The following is a 16,690-nucleotide window of genomic DNA, read 5'->3' on the forward strand; positions in this document are numbered from 1 at the left end:
CCCTCCCTGAGATGTGCTGCCTCCTGACAAAGAGCTGAAGGCAAGCTGCATTTGCTCAGGAGACCTGATGCAGTGTGCCATCTGGGTGTGCACAGTTAAAAAAGAGGTTTCTGCAATAACGATGTATAGTGCTGCCATCATAAAGCAATGCTGAATCACACTGAACAAGAGAAAGAAATTGTTAGTAATATATTCTAATCCACATTTACAAAGCACTGCAAATTACTGTGTATGCAGATATGATTTGGAATGGCGGTACCTTGAGAAACATACAGCATGAAGTTGATGTATTTGCATTGACAGTGTCAAATGGATAAAGAAAAAGTTATATCAACAGTTAATTTTCATCCCTACGGAAACTTCTGGCATCTGTGGGACACTTAAAGAGCCATATAGGAAGCAATATAACAGAAGTTTAAAACTTGGACTCTGGGGCCAGACTCCGTAGGCTAAAATATCAGTTTCATCATCCAGTGTTGTGAGACCATAATCAAACTACTTCCGTTTCTCTGTTTCCTCATCTGTAAAACAGGAATAATCCTAACACTTACATCACAGGGCTGTCATGAGGATTAAATGAGCTATATTTGTAAAGCACTTAAACAGAGATATTTAAGTGTTTATTAAATTAAGTGCCACACAGTTATTCAACAGCCCCATGAAGAGCTAAAAGCAATAACACTCCTTGTACTGATAGCAAAAGCTTAAAATGGGCTGGTGAGGACACAAAGAAGATAAAATGACACATCACCAAAGTGGGTATGAGATTTGAAAAATGTTGCCAAACATTATATTAACTATAGACATTAAAATGCTGGACTCAGAGTATCTATTATCTTCTCAAGCATGGTGCTAAAATATGCCTGAAAGTGCTTTCACATTCCTGTGCAGTTAACTGAGGGCTCCAGACCAAGCCTAGCCTCTGTGTGACCTTGGAAAACCTTCTAAACTCTCTCTGTCCCTGGATCTTTTGAAAAGCATTGATGGTCAGACTACCCGTTTGATCGCTAAGGCCCAACTCTGATAGTCCCAGGAAGGTGGCCATCTGATCCTTAACAAAAATATGAAATAAAAAAGAGGAAAAGTAATAGATATTTTAATAGAACTTCAGACAAGAAGGTTGCTGGGTTGGACAAGCCCTCCTCCTTTCCCTTATTTTCAGGGCAAAGATAAAAACAGAAAACAGAGCCATTAGGCTTTCCCTCCTATTCCACTTGAATAAAAAAGCAGAATCAACAACAGCCACCACATTCCAGGGCCACTGGGAGGAGGTTATCTTGGGAATCAGCTCCAACTTTGTGATGCTGCAGCACAGTATACATTCCTGAGAGGTCTCTCAGAAAGACTTGTTAATAAATGCAGGGCCACCCCAGAAACAAACAGCCACATAAGATATGATTCAGTTTGTATGAAATGTCCAGAACATGCAAATCCATACAGACAGAAGCAGGAGGTGACTTCTGAGGGCTGGAGTGTAGAAGAAATGAGGGATGACTGCTAAGAGGTACAGGGTTTCCTTTTGGGGTGATGAACATGTTCTAGAAATAGGCACTGGTGGTGGTTGCAAAACTTTATAAATATACTAACTGCTAAATCTGTGTACTTTAAAAGGGCTGCAAGAGACATATCTCAGAAAAAATGGGGGAGGGGCAGGTCCACTGTGGTAATAGTTTCCTATGATTATCCTGTAGTCTGCTTTCTCTTATCAGTAATAGAAGGAAATAGGGAGATTAAAGTCTTTCTGTCAACAGCTCTTGATAATGAGAAGGCTGGGATGACATTTCAAACTTCCTATACAGGGTGGCCAAAAAGTCTGGAAACATAGAGGAAGAGGATAAAGGTCCTGCTCTCAAAGGGAAATTATCTGCACAGAAAATAAGAGTAACCAGCAGGAAAAGGCCTCCTGATAACAAGCTGGTTCCGCTGCCTGGAGGGCTGGCCAGGCCTCCAGCTGTCTTTGGCTCCAACACACCCACACCGCCAAGACCTGGAAGGAAACCAGGGGCACCTCAGCCCCACCCACAGATTTCCCAAGGTAGTGAGTCATGAGAAAAGCTGGGAAGACAAATAAGCTTTTCCAAATTTTATTTCTGCACCCTGCAGCCTCTTGGTCAACCAAGCTTGACCATTGTTGGCCACCCAACAGGGATCATTAAATAGCACAATCTGATGGCCCAAGGAGATGAAGCGGCAGGAGTGAACATGGAAAGGTGAGAAAGAAAGGGATTAGCAATAGTTTGGCGGGATCACCGACTGCTTCCAGAGATCACAGCAGCCAGAATGACCTTAAGAATGTAAATCCTCACAGGTCACTTCTTATTTCGAACCCATCCAAGGCAGTCAGAAAACATGCAAATTCCTCACAACTACCCGAAATACACTGCACACTGGACCTGTCAGCCAGCAGCCCTGCCTGACAACACCCGCCCACTCTGGCCCTCCTTCACCCCTTCCCTCTCAGAGCTCCCAGGGCACCAGTGCCTCCAGGGCCTGGCACACATTGCTTTCTCTACCAGGGTCTGCTCTCGGCTGGCACCTTCCCATCCATCAAGTCTTAATTCCAGTAGTAGCTCAGATGAGTATCTCCAGGGGTCCCTCCTGTTAACCTCTCCCACAGCTCCCTGTGGGTGCACTGTGGAGGACTCACCACACGGTCACTATTTTACTATTTATTGTAGTTTACTCTGTAGTCTATCCATGCACAGATGGGAAGTATGTCCACCTTAGTCCCTGTGTATCTGAGATGCTGCCATGGCGCGTGGACAGCATTTGGTGTTTGCCTAATATTACTAGATGAACGTGTATTTTTAAAAAATCCACTCTGGCTGGCAAGAATTCCAACAGACAAGAACGATTAGAGTGATGACAGATCACATCTTAAGTAATGCTGATTTAGGTGCTACTAATAGCACCATTTTCAAGGACTTTCTGACAATTTTACCCTCACATTGGTTAAGCAATGAATAGACTTGATTAGGCTAATGTAACAGTGATTGCCTGAAATGTTTCCTAACTGGGGGTCTGTATGCTCTATTGTGCATATAATCCCATGTCTCCTTTAATCTCTTTCACAAAACAGAAGCCAAGTGGGCCTCTAGACACTCTCCAGGGTCTGCAGGCCATTCTTCCATCGCTCCAATCCCCCTCTTCAAGTATAATAAGCACAAGCTACGCTGCTGCTTTATACCAGGGTTTCTCAGCATTTAAAAATGAGACTCCTTAACAATTCCAAAACCCGGGTTACACCTGAGAGTAACTGCATCATGATTTCCAGCGATAGGACCCAGGAAGCAGTAATTTTTAAGGCTCCTCAGATACTTCCAGTGAGCAGTGAAGGGTGAGAAGCACTGTTTTAGGGCAAAATCTAAGCACCCACAGAGACCAACCTTCACTTAATGGTATAGAATCCTGTATTCATTTTAAATGAGAATCCCTCAGACAGAAAGATCAAACCAGTCAATCCTAAAGGAAATCAACCCTGAATATTCAGTGGAAGGACTGATGCTGAAGCTCCAATACTTTGGCCACCTGATGCAGAGAGCTGACTCACTGGAAAAGACCCTGGTGCCAGGAAAGATTGAAGGCAGGAAGAGGAGGGGGTGACAGAGGATGAGACGGTTGGTTGGCATCACCGACTCAATGAACACGACTTTGAGCAAATTCTGTGAGACAGTGAAGGACAGGGAGGCCTGACGTGCCGTAGTCCACCGGTCACAAAGAGGCATATACCGATTTAGTGACTGAACAACAGTGTTCATTTTAACAGTAAGAGTTGGATCTACCAAAAGGAAACATCCTACGAATAAATACTAATAGACATAGGTACTCATCAAGTATTCCCTGAATTTTTATTTTTAAGTCATTAAAACCCCTTTATTAGATTTCTAATACTCATCACTCCTGTTAAAATGTTCTACAAATGTCACTTTGCCTCAGAGTACTCAGATAGAAAAGAAAATAAAGTGTGTCTACTTGATGAATAGAGAAATTCTAATATATAAAGCGCACTTACCTCAGAAATATGATCATGTCTACCATCTCAAAGAATTCCTAGCAATAAACAGGGACATTTAGCTTCTTTTAAGTAAAAAAAGCTAATAATACTCAATGGACTATGTAGAAAATAAATTAAAAAATGACTTTAAACAAATGATAAAACTGAAATTGACTCACTTGAAATTACTTTAAAATATGACTTTAAAAATGGGCAGAATTAATCCAGTAGGCCAAGGAAAAGCTTGGCCAAGCTAAACACACTGTAGAGTAAAACTGAATTAAGGAAGCTCTGATTGATGGGCTTTTACTATGTACATAAATATAAGGTGAAATGCACATTTAAATAATTATTAGGGAGGGAATCTACTAGTTTCCCTGGAGGCTCAGTGGTAAAGAATTTGCCTGCCAATGAAGGAGAGGTGGGTTCCATCCCTGGTAAGGGAAGATCCCCTGGAGAAGGAAATGGCAACCCACTCCAGTATTCCTGCCTGGAGAACCCCAAAGACAGAAAAGGGTGGCGGGCTAGAGTCCATGGGGTTGCGGAGAACCAGACATGACTTAGCAACTAATACAACAATAGTCCACTGTCTGTACCCGGTGAGATCTCCCCAAAAGTAAAGGTCCAGTTTGATCTACCTTTCATTTGTGGAGCTGTTAGAAAGCACACACCCTGCCACTATAAGCTGATGAAACATACATTTTGGCTAGTCATCAGATCAGATGTCAAGTTAAGGCTCTAAAATGTGTAACCTTAAGCGGTGAGTTACTCCTCTGTAGTCCTTTGACCACTCTGGAGCGGGGAAGGGGAGTGAAGGGGAGGAAGGGACAGTTGCAGGGGGAGTCACTTACGACACATAGGCTGGGTAACCAAATCCTATCAGGTTGCAGAGGAGAGAGGCTCCATAACCGAACACCAGGTACAAAGCCAGCAGCCCGATGACACCTGGAGACACGAGGACAGAAGTGGGTCGGTGGCACACTGCAGCCGCGGCCCCCGCCCACAGCGCAGGCTTGGCTCCTTCAGGCGACGGAGAAAAACAGAGCGCACCGCGGCAGGGCCTGCGCCTTCGCGGGGCTTTGCTTCGGGTCTGAGGACAGCCGGCAGGCCCCCTCTTCGTGCCCTTCCTTCACCCTCCTTCCCTCCAGGGGCACCGCAGCTGGAGGGGCCGATTCTTTCCTTCCCCGAGGGTCGAGAGCAGTCGGGGTCCCCTGGCCGGCCCGCAGCCCCTCCGCTCCCGCGGGGACGCCGCTTCCCGGCCGCGAGCCTGGCGGGCCCCCGGAGGTCCCCCGCGGGCCCCGCGCCGCCCCGCGCCCCGCCACCGCGCTGGGCGCCCGGCCGCGGGCAGACACGTCAGCGCCGGCCGGCCCCGCGCCCGGGCGCCCCGCCAGCGGCCGGCTCCGGCCTGCCCGGGCAGCCAGTGCCGTCCCCGAAGGTGCCCGCCGCTCGCCCCCGTCTGCCCCGGCCGCGGGTGAGGCCGCTGCCCCCGGCCAGGCGGCGCAGGGCCCCGCGGCCGCCCGCCCTGCACCCACCGAGCGCGATGAAGCTGCGGTTCACGCCCGTCTTGGCCTCGATCTTGGCCAGGAGGTCAGTCATGCAGTTCTTCTGGTGAAGGAACTGGTCGAACCTCTGCCTCATGGCTGCAGACATGGCGGGGGCCGTCGCGCGCCGCGCCCGGGGCTGGTGCTGCTGCCGGCGGCCGCACAGCGGGCTGACTGCGCCGGGGCGGGGCGGCGACTGGCTCCGCGCAGCCCCGCTCCGCCCCGCGGGCTCCCGGGCGCCGCGCCCCGCGCCACACCCCGGGCGGCGGCCCCGCGGCCGCCCCTCCTCCCCGCCTCTGCTAACCGAGCCCCTTTCAGAAATCGCACTGGACACAAGGTGGAAATGGAGGCAGGCGGCCTTGTTGTTGCCACCTACAAAGTAGGGGGACTGGTTTGATGGACCTACACTGCTGTGTTACATCTACTAACACATTTTCCACTTAAAAAATTGAAATGCACGACCATCCCCCAAGAACCCTTTAATTGCAGACCTGCTCTTTCTTTCATGGCCGGTACTCGGCATAGCTTTTCTTACAGGTAACAGTCTTTTTGAAAAGACCTTCAAAGAAACAAGACACCCTACTCTGGGAAGAAACGTACTGGAAAACTAAACCGTTTCATGGTGGGCTTGGCATTCGCTTGATCTCTGATACCACGGAAATGTTTCTAGCCGCAGAGACAGTAACGTTTGCTTGCCTTGTGGCTGTCTAGTTGCTCAGTCATTGTCCGACTCTTTGCGACCCTATGGACTGTAGCCCACCAGGCTCCTCTGTCAACAGAATTTCCCAGGCAAGAATACCGGAGTGAGTTGTGATTTCCTGCTCCAAGGGATCTTCCTGACCCAAAGATTAAACCCACCTCTCCTGAGCCATCAGGGAAGCCCCGTTCTTGCCTAGAAGCAAAATTACTCTGGAGAAAATAACTCCAAGTCTTAGGACTGGACTTCACTTTTCTTCCTTCAGAAGGTCCAGCTCCTGCTCTTCATCCACCTAAATGTAATCTCTTTTTATGGCTCGCCCATGTTAATTCAGGAAACTCCCTTTGAAAGCAGTCTTTCTGACTCCTGTGATCTGTACCCTATTGCAGAGTTTTCCTTGTTGCTTAAGCTTCAAAGGCTCCCCATCCCTTACAGACCAGAGCTGCAATTCCTTAGGATAGCATTCACCGGCCACCAACATTCTCTCTTCACCCTCTTTCACACTGACTTTACAGTACTGTCTTCCACTTCCACGAAAAGCTACCTTGCCCACTCTTAGGTTTTTCCTTTTATGCTAATTCTCCTTCCTCTTTTCTTCCCCAGATCTTAGCTCAGTTCTCTCACTAGTCCCATCAGTACCCAGCCAAATCAGTGACCAAATTAAACAAACAAAAAGCAAATATATAATAGGATTACTGTGATTACCACCCTGCTGAGGTGTCCATTTCTGTCTTTCTACCTACGGACAATTCTCAGTGTGGCAGCTAATTGGGTCTTTCTAAATTGTGGGTCAAGTTGTGCTGTCCTTTTGCTCTTAACCCTCCAGTAGTTTCCGCCGATGGAAAGAATGGCCTCAAAGTTACAGGTAGTATGTGTGTGGTTCATGCTTCTCCCTTCTGATCTCATCTCGTATTGTGTGCTTCCTAGCTGTGGCTCAAACAAGCTGAGCACACTCCCGCCCTGGGGCTCTCACTTTCCTTCTACCCCAGTGGTCCTCAACCAACAGTGATTCTGTCCCCCCAGGACATGTGACAATGTCTGGAGACATCTTTGCTTGTAAGACAGGTGGTCACAACTAGGGTGGCAGATGCTGCTGCTACTGCTGCTAAGTCACTTCAGTCGTGTCCGACTCTGTGTGACCCCATAGACGGAAGCCCAGCAGGCTCCCCCGTCCCTGGGATTCTCCAGGCAAGAACACTGGAGTGGGTTGCCATTTCCTTCTCCAATGTGTGAAAGTGAAAAGTGAAAGTGAAGTCACTCAGTCGTGTCCGACCCTTAGTGACCCCACGGACTGCAGCCTACCAGGCTCTTCCGTCCATGGGATTTTCTAGGCAAAAGTACTGGAGTGGCTTACCATTGCCTTCTCCAACAATCAGGTGCAGTGGTTCTCAAATGGTGTTCCGGGAAATGACAACTGCAGGAAACATCCTGGAGGGTTCCAAAAAGGCTGGTAACAATGCACCCTCCAAGATATTTACTTGTGACTATCCCATCACTTTCCAAACCTGTTCCAGCACCACCTTTCTGAATCCATGTCCTTCTAGTTACCAATAAGCTACAGCTGAAGTAGGAGACTCAACGACATCATCTTACACTTTGGGGCCCATACTGTTTTTAACCTGAGTGCTTCCGACAACTATAAGGCAGTAATTATTTCTACTGACTTCTAGTCAGGGCACTGGAGAAACTTCCAGAGGTGTAGCCATGTCTTGGTTAGGCAGTTTACTGTCAGGGATACCCTCTTTTGATCTATAAGACTGAAAAATCAACTGCCATCTCAAAAAGGACAGAGAGACACTTTTTCTTCTTTAATCTCTTTGATAAAGAATATAACATTTGGAATGAACACAACATTGCAATTATACTCCAATAAAAACTGAAAAAATATATTTTTTTAATTATCCCAAACTTGGAAATAATAGTAAGGATGCCACTAAACATCCTGCAATGCACAGGTCAGGCCCCCAAAAAAGAAAAATCCAGCGCCAAATGTCAGTAGTGCTGAAGTGGGGAAGCCTTTTTCTATCTAAAACCTCCAGATAAGCACTTAACTGTCTTCTCCCATTCATCAGGTCCTTGCTCAAATGATGAATCTGTAAGGTCCCCTCTGATCCAGAATTGCAACCCTAACACTCTAACCTGTGTCTTGCTTTTGTTTTTTTGTTCTATAACACTGACATTCTATATGTTCTACTTTTTGTATTATTTTTCTTTCCCCACTAAATTATGAGATCCACAAAGGGGGTATTTTTGCCTGTTTTGTTTATATATGTATCTCAGATACCTAGAATAGTGCCTGGTACTAAATAGGTGTTCAGTAACAATTTGTTAAATTAATGAATATCTAATATGCATTGTGCTACTAAGTATTCTAAGTGTTTCATGCATGGATTCACATAATTCTCCTGACAGCATGGAGTAGATACTATTTTATCCTCATTTAAAGGAGGGAAATGAGGCATACCAAGGTCTCAAAATTTATAAATGTCCGAGCTAGAATTTGGACTGCAATGTACTGCTGCTGTAGTATTTCAGTCCCTAAAGCGTGTCTGACTCTGGGACTCCCTGGACTATAGCACACCAGGCTTCCCTGTCCTTTGCTACCTCCCAGACTTTGCTCAAACTCATATCCATTGAGTCAGTGATGCCATCTAATCATCTCATCCTCTGCTGCCCCCTTCTCCTTTAGCCTTAGATCTTTCCTAGCATCAGGGTCTTTTCTAATGAGTCAGCTCTTTGCATTACATGGCCAAAGTATTGGAGCTTCAGCATCAGTCCTTCCAATGAATATTCAGCGTTGATTTCCTTTAGCATTGCCTGGTTTGATCTCCTTGCAGTGCAAGGGGCTCTCAAGAGTCTTCTCCAGCACCCCAATTCTAGAACATCAATTCTTCGGCCCTCAGCTTTCTTTATGGACCAATTCTTATAACAGTACATGACTACTGGAAAAACCATAGCTTTGACTATACAGACCTTTGTCAGCAAAGTGATGTCTCTGCTTTTTAATGCACTGTCTAGGTTTGTCAGTTTTTCTTCCAAGGAACAAGCATCTTTTAATTTCCTGGCTGCAGTCACCATCAGAAGTGATTTGGAGCTCAAGAAAATAAACTCTGCTGCTACTTCCATTTCTTCCCCTTCTGTTTGCCATAGTGATGGGACTGGATGCCATAATCTTAGTTTTTTGAGTTTTAAGCCAACTTTATCACTCTCCTCTTTCACCCTCATTAAGAGACTCTTTAGCTTCTCTTCACTTTGTGCCATTATTAGAGTGGTATCATCTGCATATCTGAGGTTGTTGATATTTCTTCCTTGATTCCAGCTTGTGGTTCATCCAATGTACTGCTGATATGGGTCAGATAGTGTCTTCAAAAAAGATAAGCTGGAGTGGTAATCTCCTCATTTGGAGGTAAGATCTTTATAGAGGTAGTGAGTTAAGATGAGTTGGGTGAGCTCTAATCCAGTATGACTGATGTATTTATGAAATGAGGAAATTTGGATGAGAGAGACAGACATGCACAGAGGAGAGACAAGGTGAAGGCACATTGGGAGAAGCCAGCCTTCTACAAGCCACGAAGAGAGACCTGCCCTCGTAAATCTCGAAGGAAACCAGCTCTACCAACACCTGATCTTGGCCATCTGGCTTCCAGAACTGTGAGACAATACGCATCTTTTACTGAAGACAGGCAGTTTCTGGGACTTTGTTACAGCAGCCCTAACTGATACAACTGGCTACCAGAATAACTGAATTTTGAAGTTTTTAGCCAGTTGTGAATTTAATTTCCCAAGTGAATACAGTAATTACTCATTTGTCTGGAAGTCAAGGTCATGTTTTTGAGAACTTCAAATGATTCACGATTTGATAGTATTATTATTTTTTAATTCAAGGAGGAATGTCCTTTAAGTGTTCAAATCAACTGTATGTTTATTTCAACTTTTCATATTGCGTCAACATTTGTAGTATATCAGCTATGCATGAAGCATACTATTCATTTAGAATTCTTTTGCATAAATATTGCTCCCTTCCCAGTTTTCTGTGAGGTTAGATTGCAAGTTTTTCTTTCCTCCATCATTCTAACACTGGCAAGATAAGGCAGCATAGTAAGGCATAGTGTGTGTGTGTGTGTAGCACAGCCTTTGGACGCAGCCTGTATGGGTGAAATCCCAGTGTACCATTTAGCTGTGTGACTTTGGGCAAGTTACATAAGCTTTCAGTGCCTCTAGGGGTGACATTAGAACCTATTTCACAGGGTTGTCATGATGACTGAATGAGTTGCTATTTCTAGAGTTTTGGGAAGAGTTACTGATGCAAAATAAGTATTTCTTAAATATATATAAATATTTTTTCGCTGCACCACATGGCATGCAGGATCTTTAGTTCCCTGACCAGGGACTGAACCCATACCCCCTGCAGGGGAAGTATGGAGTCTTGACCACTGGACCACTGGCAGTCCTTCTTAAGTAATTTAAGAAAGAAAGAAGAAAAAACATAACCGGATGCTAAAATTGAGATAAAGGAGTACATAGTTCTTGCCTTTAGGAAATTACAGTCAAGTTAGGCAATGTGGGACCCTTAGCTCTTTCAGTCATCACTACAAAGCTTAGACTCTTTCAGAGATAAGAAAAGAGATGCAGAAGATAAGAACTCAGCCTTAGGTCTCAAACCATTCATACTCATATTCATGGAGTATATCCTGGGTGCCCAATGCAGTCAGACCTGAGAACCAGACAGATCAGGTCTCTGTCTGGAAGGCCATGGAGCAGGCTGGCCTGAAGCAGGTTGACTTTGGCAGTTCCTAAGAAGGAAGTCATTCAGAAAACAAAGATCATGGCATCTGGTCCCATCACTTCATGGGAAATAGATGGGGAAACAGTGGAAACAGTGTCAGACTTTATTTTTGGGGGCTCCAAAGTCACTGAAGATGCTGATTGCAACCATGAAATTAAAAGATGCTTACTCCTTGGAGAGAAAGTTATGACCAACCTAGATAGTATATTAAAAAGCAGAGACATTACTTTGCCAACAAAGGTCCGTCTGGTCAAGGCTATGGTTTTTCCCGTGGTCATGTATGGATGTGAGAGTTGGACTGTGAAGAAAGCTGAGTGCAGAAGAATTGATGCTTTTGAACTGTGGTACTGGAGAAGACTCTTGAGAGTCCCTTGGACTGCAAGGAGATCCAACCAGTCCATTCTAAAGATCAGTCCTGGGTGTTCATTGGAAGGACTGATGCTAAAGCTGAAACTGCAATACTTTGGCCACCTCATGTGACGAGTTGACTCACTGGAAAAGACTCTGATGCTGGGAAAGGTTGGGGGTGGGAGGAGAAGGGGACGACAGAGAATGAGATGGCTGGATGGCATCACCAACTCTGTGGACATGAGTTTGAGTGAACTCCGGGAGTTGGTGATGGACAGGGAGGCCTGGCGTGCTGTGATTCATGGGGTCGCAGAGAGTCGGACACGACTGAGCGACTGGACTGAACTGAACTAAAGAAGGAAGTCAGGCTAACCTGGGATGATGCAAATGATGTTACTCCACCCTTTCCTGAGCTAGAGAACAAAATTCTGCCAGAGACCTATGATCAGGTCACTTTAGTTCTCCACAAGCTGTGTCTTCAGGTTAAGATAACTTCTTAACCCCTTGAAGTTAATAACATATTTTTGTTCTACCTCTCATACATGTTAAGAAGAAGTTGTAGTGCATAGTTTGCCACCCGCTCTCTACCCCGAATATGGAGGGGGAACCCTGCATGTTACTGGATCCTGCCACCCAGGTGGTGGCTAGCCTTCTCAGTCAGGAGACCCTCCAACCCTGTGGACACAGCCCTGTTGGCGCACAACCCCCATCCCTCTGCTGGAGGAGGCTAGTGGTGACATCATCAAAAGAGCAAAGACAAAGGAAACAAAGCCTGAGACACAGACTTTCCAGATGATGGGAGGAAAATGCAGAGGCTAAATAGAATTTAAAAAAGATTGTTGAAAGAAATAAAATGTGAAAATTATTGCGCTTCACTGAATACATTTGAATTACATTTTATTTGCTTCATTTGTCTTACGCTTCAACATCTTCTACTGGAAGTATGGACAAAGCATCGAATGACGTGTTCCCATTCATCAAACAAGAAATTCAGTCAGTTCAGTCGCTCAGTCGTGTCCGACTCTTTGAAACCCCATGGACTGCAGCACGCCACGCTTCCCTGTCCATCACCAACTCCCAGAGCTTGCTCAAACTTATGTCCACTGAGTCAGTGATGCCATCCAACCAGCTCATCCTCTGTCGTCCCCTTTTCCTCCTGCCCTCAATCCCTCCCAGCATCAGGGTCTTTTCCAGTGAGTTGGTTCTTCCCATCAGGTGGCCAAAGTATTGGAGCTTCAGCCTCAGCATCAATCTTTCCAATGAACACCCAGGATTGATCTCCTTTAGGATGGACTGGTTGGATCTCCTTGCAGTCCAAGGGACTCTCAAGAGTCTTCTCCAACACCACAGTTTAAAGCATCAACTCTTCGGCAATCAGCTTTCTTCATAGTCCAACTCTCACATCCATACATGCTGCTGCTGCTGAGTCACTTCAGTCGTGTCCGACTCTGTGTGACCCCTTAGACGGAAGCCCACCAGGCTCCCCCGTCCCTGGGATTCTCCAGGCAAGAACACTGGAGTGGGTTGCCATTTCCTTCTCCAGTGTGTGAAAGTGAAAAGTGAAAGTGAAGTCGCTCAGTCGTGTCCGACCCTTAGCGATCCCACGGACTGCAGCCTTTGCTAGACACTCATATTTTAAAAGGCTATTCCATTAAGATAATGCACATTAAGATAAAACTGCAATAACTTCAACTGTACCTCATCCTGAAGTTCATCACCACTTTTAACAGAAGCAAGCATATCATATAAAGTACAGCAAAGATCTTCTATTCTTATTGCTTCAGCCATTTCGTTTAAAGTTGCATTTAAGTACTTCTCAACTTCACACCACAAAAACGAGTCGTTTGTTTTTTCCGCAGGTTTGCGGTGGAATGCTCCTGAAGGTGGTCAGTCAGAAACTTCCTATAATCCAAGCTTACAGTTTTCTGGGATTCACCATTTATTGGCAGTTCATCAAAGTGGTCCAAATCATGCATGTCAAATGAAAATGCTAAATTTTTACCAAATAAAACTTGATCACCACGTTCATCGGCTGTGGAAAAACCATAGCTTTGACTTGACAGACCTTTGTTGGAGAAGTAATGTCTGTACTTTTTAATATGCTGTCTGAGTTGGTCATAGCTTTTCTTCCAAGGAGCAAGCGTCTTTTAATTTCATGGCTGCAATCACCATCTGCAGTGATTTTGGAGCCCAAAAAGATAAAATCTCTCACTGTTTCCATTGTTTCTCCATCTATTTGCCATGGAATGATGGGACTGGATGCCATGATCTTAGTTTTCTGAATGTTGAGTTTTAAGCCAACTTTTTCATTCTCCCCTTTCACTTTCATCAAAAGGCTTCTTTAGTTCCTCTTCACTTTCTGCCATAAGGGTGGTGTCATCTGCGTATCTGAGGTTATTGATATTTCTCCTGGCAATCTTGGTTCCAGCCTGGCATTTCGCATAATGTAGTCTGTATATACATTAAATAAGCAGAGTGACAATATACAAAAAGTTGAATTCTAGAAAATAACTTCTCACAAGTGAAAATAAGTCAACCTAGGCATATCCTTTTGTTCATCAAAACATTTTTAGTCTGAAATTGAATATCATGTGTCATTGTATTGCATACAAATCTAGAGATTTTCACCAAGTATAAAATGTGCAGTCCATTTCACCCTTCCAGTTCTCTCATAATGCCTGCACAGGAGACAAATAGAAAATAAGTCACCGGTAAGTTGTTTCTCTAAACCAAAGCATTTGAATTCCATACTGAGATTGTCCACTGACCCTGGGATCTGTTTCCAGCCACAGAGAGCAATTTACCTCGTAGCAAATAGGGTGGTGTGCGTTTTTTCACTTTTCTTCCCATGTAGGAGAAGAACGAGAGAGAGATACTTTTGTGCACTTCTCTTAAGTGCATCAGGAAAATGCACTTAACTTGAATGAAGGAATTGAGCAGTTGTATTAATTTCCTTTAGCTGCCATGACAAATTACCACAAACATGGTGACTTAAAACAGCACAACTTTATTGTCTCATAGCTCTCTGTGTCAGAAATCTGACATAAGCCTCACTGGGCTAAAATCAACATGTCCTCAGCAAGGCTACTTTCTTTTCCGTAGGCTCAGAGGAAGATTTGGTTTTTGGTTCATTTTGGATTTTTGGCAATGTTTAGAGTCTTGTGGTTGTAGGACTGAGGTTGCCATTTCCTTCCTCATCTTCAAAGCCAGCAGCCAGCAGTTGAATCCTCTCATACTTCAAATTTCTCTTCCTTTTTCTTCCATCTCATCTCTCAGACACATCTGCCTTCCACTTCCATTTTTTAGGGTCATGTGATTATATTGATCCCACCCACATAATCTAGGATAATCTGCCTATTTTAAGGTCCATAAACTTAATCATGCCTGCAACATCGCTTTTGCCATATAAGGGAACATAATCACAAGTTCTGGGTATTAGGACATGAACATTTTGGAGGGCGTGGTCATTATTCTGCATACCATAACAACATACACGGAGGGTCCAAAACCATCATCAAGGTCCCTGGAAAGAATGTTAAGCTCAATGAGCTGGTGTAGCCCTTTCATTCACATTGAGGGCCAGCCCAGGATATAGCAAAGGCTTAATTAAAGCCCTGGAGTAGATGCCCTGGCTTACTAGCTGCGTAATCTTAGGAAACTTCTCAAACTCCAAAAACCCCACTTTCCTCAGTGTATAAAGTGAAAATACTGTTAGTGTCTACCTGCTATAGGCTGAACGTTTGTGTCCACCCAAAATCCATGTGTTGAAACCTAATTCTCATCGTGGTGGTATTTGGAGATGGGATCTTTTGGGAGGTAATAAGGTCACGAGAGTGGAGCTCTCCTGAGTGGGTCTGCTACTGCTGCTGCTGCTAAGTTGCTTCAGTTGTGTCTGACTCTATGCGACCCCATAGACGGCAGCCCACCAGGCTTCGCCATCCCTGAGATTCTCCAGGCAAGAACACTGGAGTGGGTTGCCATTTCCTTCTCCAATGCGTGAAAGTGAAAGTGAAGTCGCTCAGTCGTGTCTGACTCTTAGCAACCCCATGGACTGCAGCCCACCAGGCTCCTCCATCCATGGGATTTTCCATCAAGAGTACTGGAGTAGGGTGCCATTGCCTTCTCTGAGTGGGTCTAGCACCCTTGTAAAAAATTCCCCAGAGAGCTCTCCTGCTCCTTCCATCATATGAGGACACAGAGAAGAGATGGCCACCTATGAACCAGGAAGCCAGCACCAGATATCAAATCTGGCAACTCCTTGATCTTGGATTTTCTAGCCTCCAGAACTGTGAGAAAGAAATATTTGTTGTTTAAGTCACCCAGTTGATTTTTTTATGGCAGCCCAAATGGACTAATACACTACCTCATAGGGTTGTCGAGATAAATTGCACACTCCATCTCAAGCATTTCTTAGAGTGCCTTGCCTTACAAATGCTGATGAAATTTTAGCTAATCTGAGAGATTCATATATACATGAAGTAGCCATAAGAGGTAATGCCCAAAATTCCTGTCTTGCCTCATCCTTTTGATTCCAGTATTTGGTATCTGTGAAAATGAAAATTCTCTAAAAGAAGTAAGAGTACATTTTCATGAGCAATTATGGGAAAGAGGGAGGAAAACAAAAATTTTTATTAGTCATCTATTTTGTGTTAGCAATTTGTGTCCATGAAGGATCTGAGAGCTTTTTTTTTTTTTTTTTGCTGTACTGGGTCTTTGCTATGTGAAACCTTTCTCTAGTTGTGGCCAACAGAGGCTACTTCCTTGTTGCAGAGTATGGGCTCTAGAGCCTGAGTGATTCAGGTAGTTTGGTGCACAAACTCAGTCGTGGCAAACGGGCTTCTTTGCTCTGTGGCCTGTGGAATCTTCAAAGACCAGGGATTGAACCTGTGTTCCCTGTATTGGCAGGAGGATTCTTAACTACTGGGCCACCAGGGAAGTCCCTGAAAACATCTTAATAAGGTGGAGGCACCAGGTGCATAAGGGATTAGAAAGCAGGTTTTCACAATAGTTAAATCAAATTGCTAATTTCCTTTTACACTTAAGATCCTTTGACTAGTCAATGGCCAAAGGAAATGAACTCTCCAGGCCTGCACAAATGGGAGAAAGGAACTGACCTAACAACGTGTGCCCGGTCAAGTCAAGCTGTCCTCTGACACGTGGCAGGCAAGCTGCTGTATGTAGCTCTTAATCACTTAGCAGTCCCCAGATGCTTCCTCTCTCACCTCCACTCTGCAGCCTTTTCTGGACAAGTTTTGGCCCAAGAACCTCCAGCTCTTGGACATCAGTCATACTGTGACCACACTCATTGACTCAAGAGCGTGCCT

At 45.0% G+C, this 16,690-nt stretch overlaps 1 protein-coding gene across 1 annotated transcript in view; it reads right to left on the minus strand.

Moving 5' to 3' along the window:
* The window catches only part of REEP5 (receptor accessory protein 5), a 49,083-nt gene extending 43,354 nt beyond the window's left edge, over positions 1–5,729 (minus strand). The window contains exons 1-2 of the mRNA XM_055435903.2: positions 5,527–5,729; positions 4,846–4,939 (exon numbers count right to left, since the gene is read on the minus strand). Of these exons, the coding sequence (XP_055291878.1) occupies positions 4,846–4,939; positions 5,527–5,644 (212 nt within the window). The 5' untranslated portion in view covers positions 5,645–5,729. The remainder of the gene's footprint in view (positions 1–4,845; positions 4,940–5,526) is intronic.
* Between the last annotated feature and the right edge of the window lie 10,961 nt (positions 5,730–16,690).

Source organism: Moschus berezovskii, chromosome 9 (assembly GCF_049115385.1).
Source record: "Moschus berezovskii isolate FMDL1 chromosome 9, NW_MosBer_1.0, whole genome shotgun sequence".
NCBI lineage: Eukaryota > Metazoa > Chordata > Mammalia > Artiodactyla > Moschidae > Moschus > Moschus berezovskii.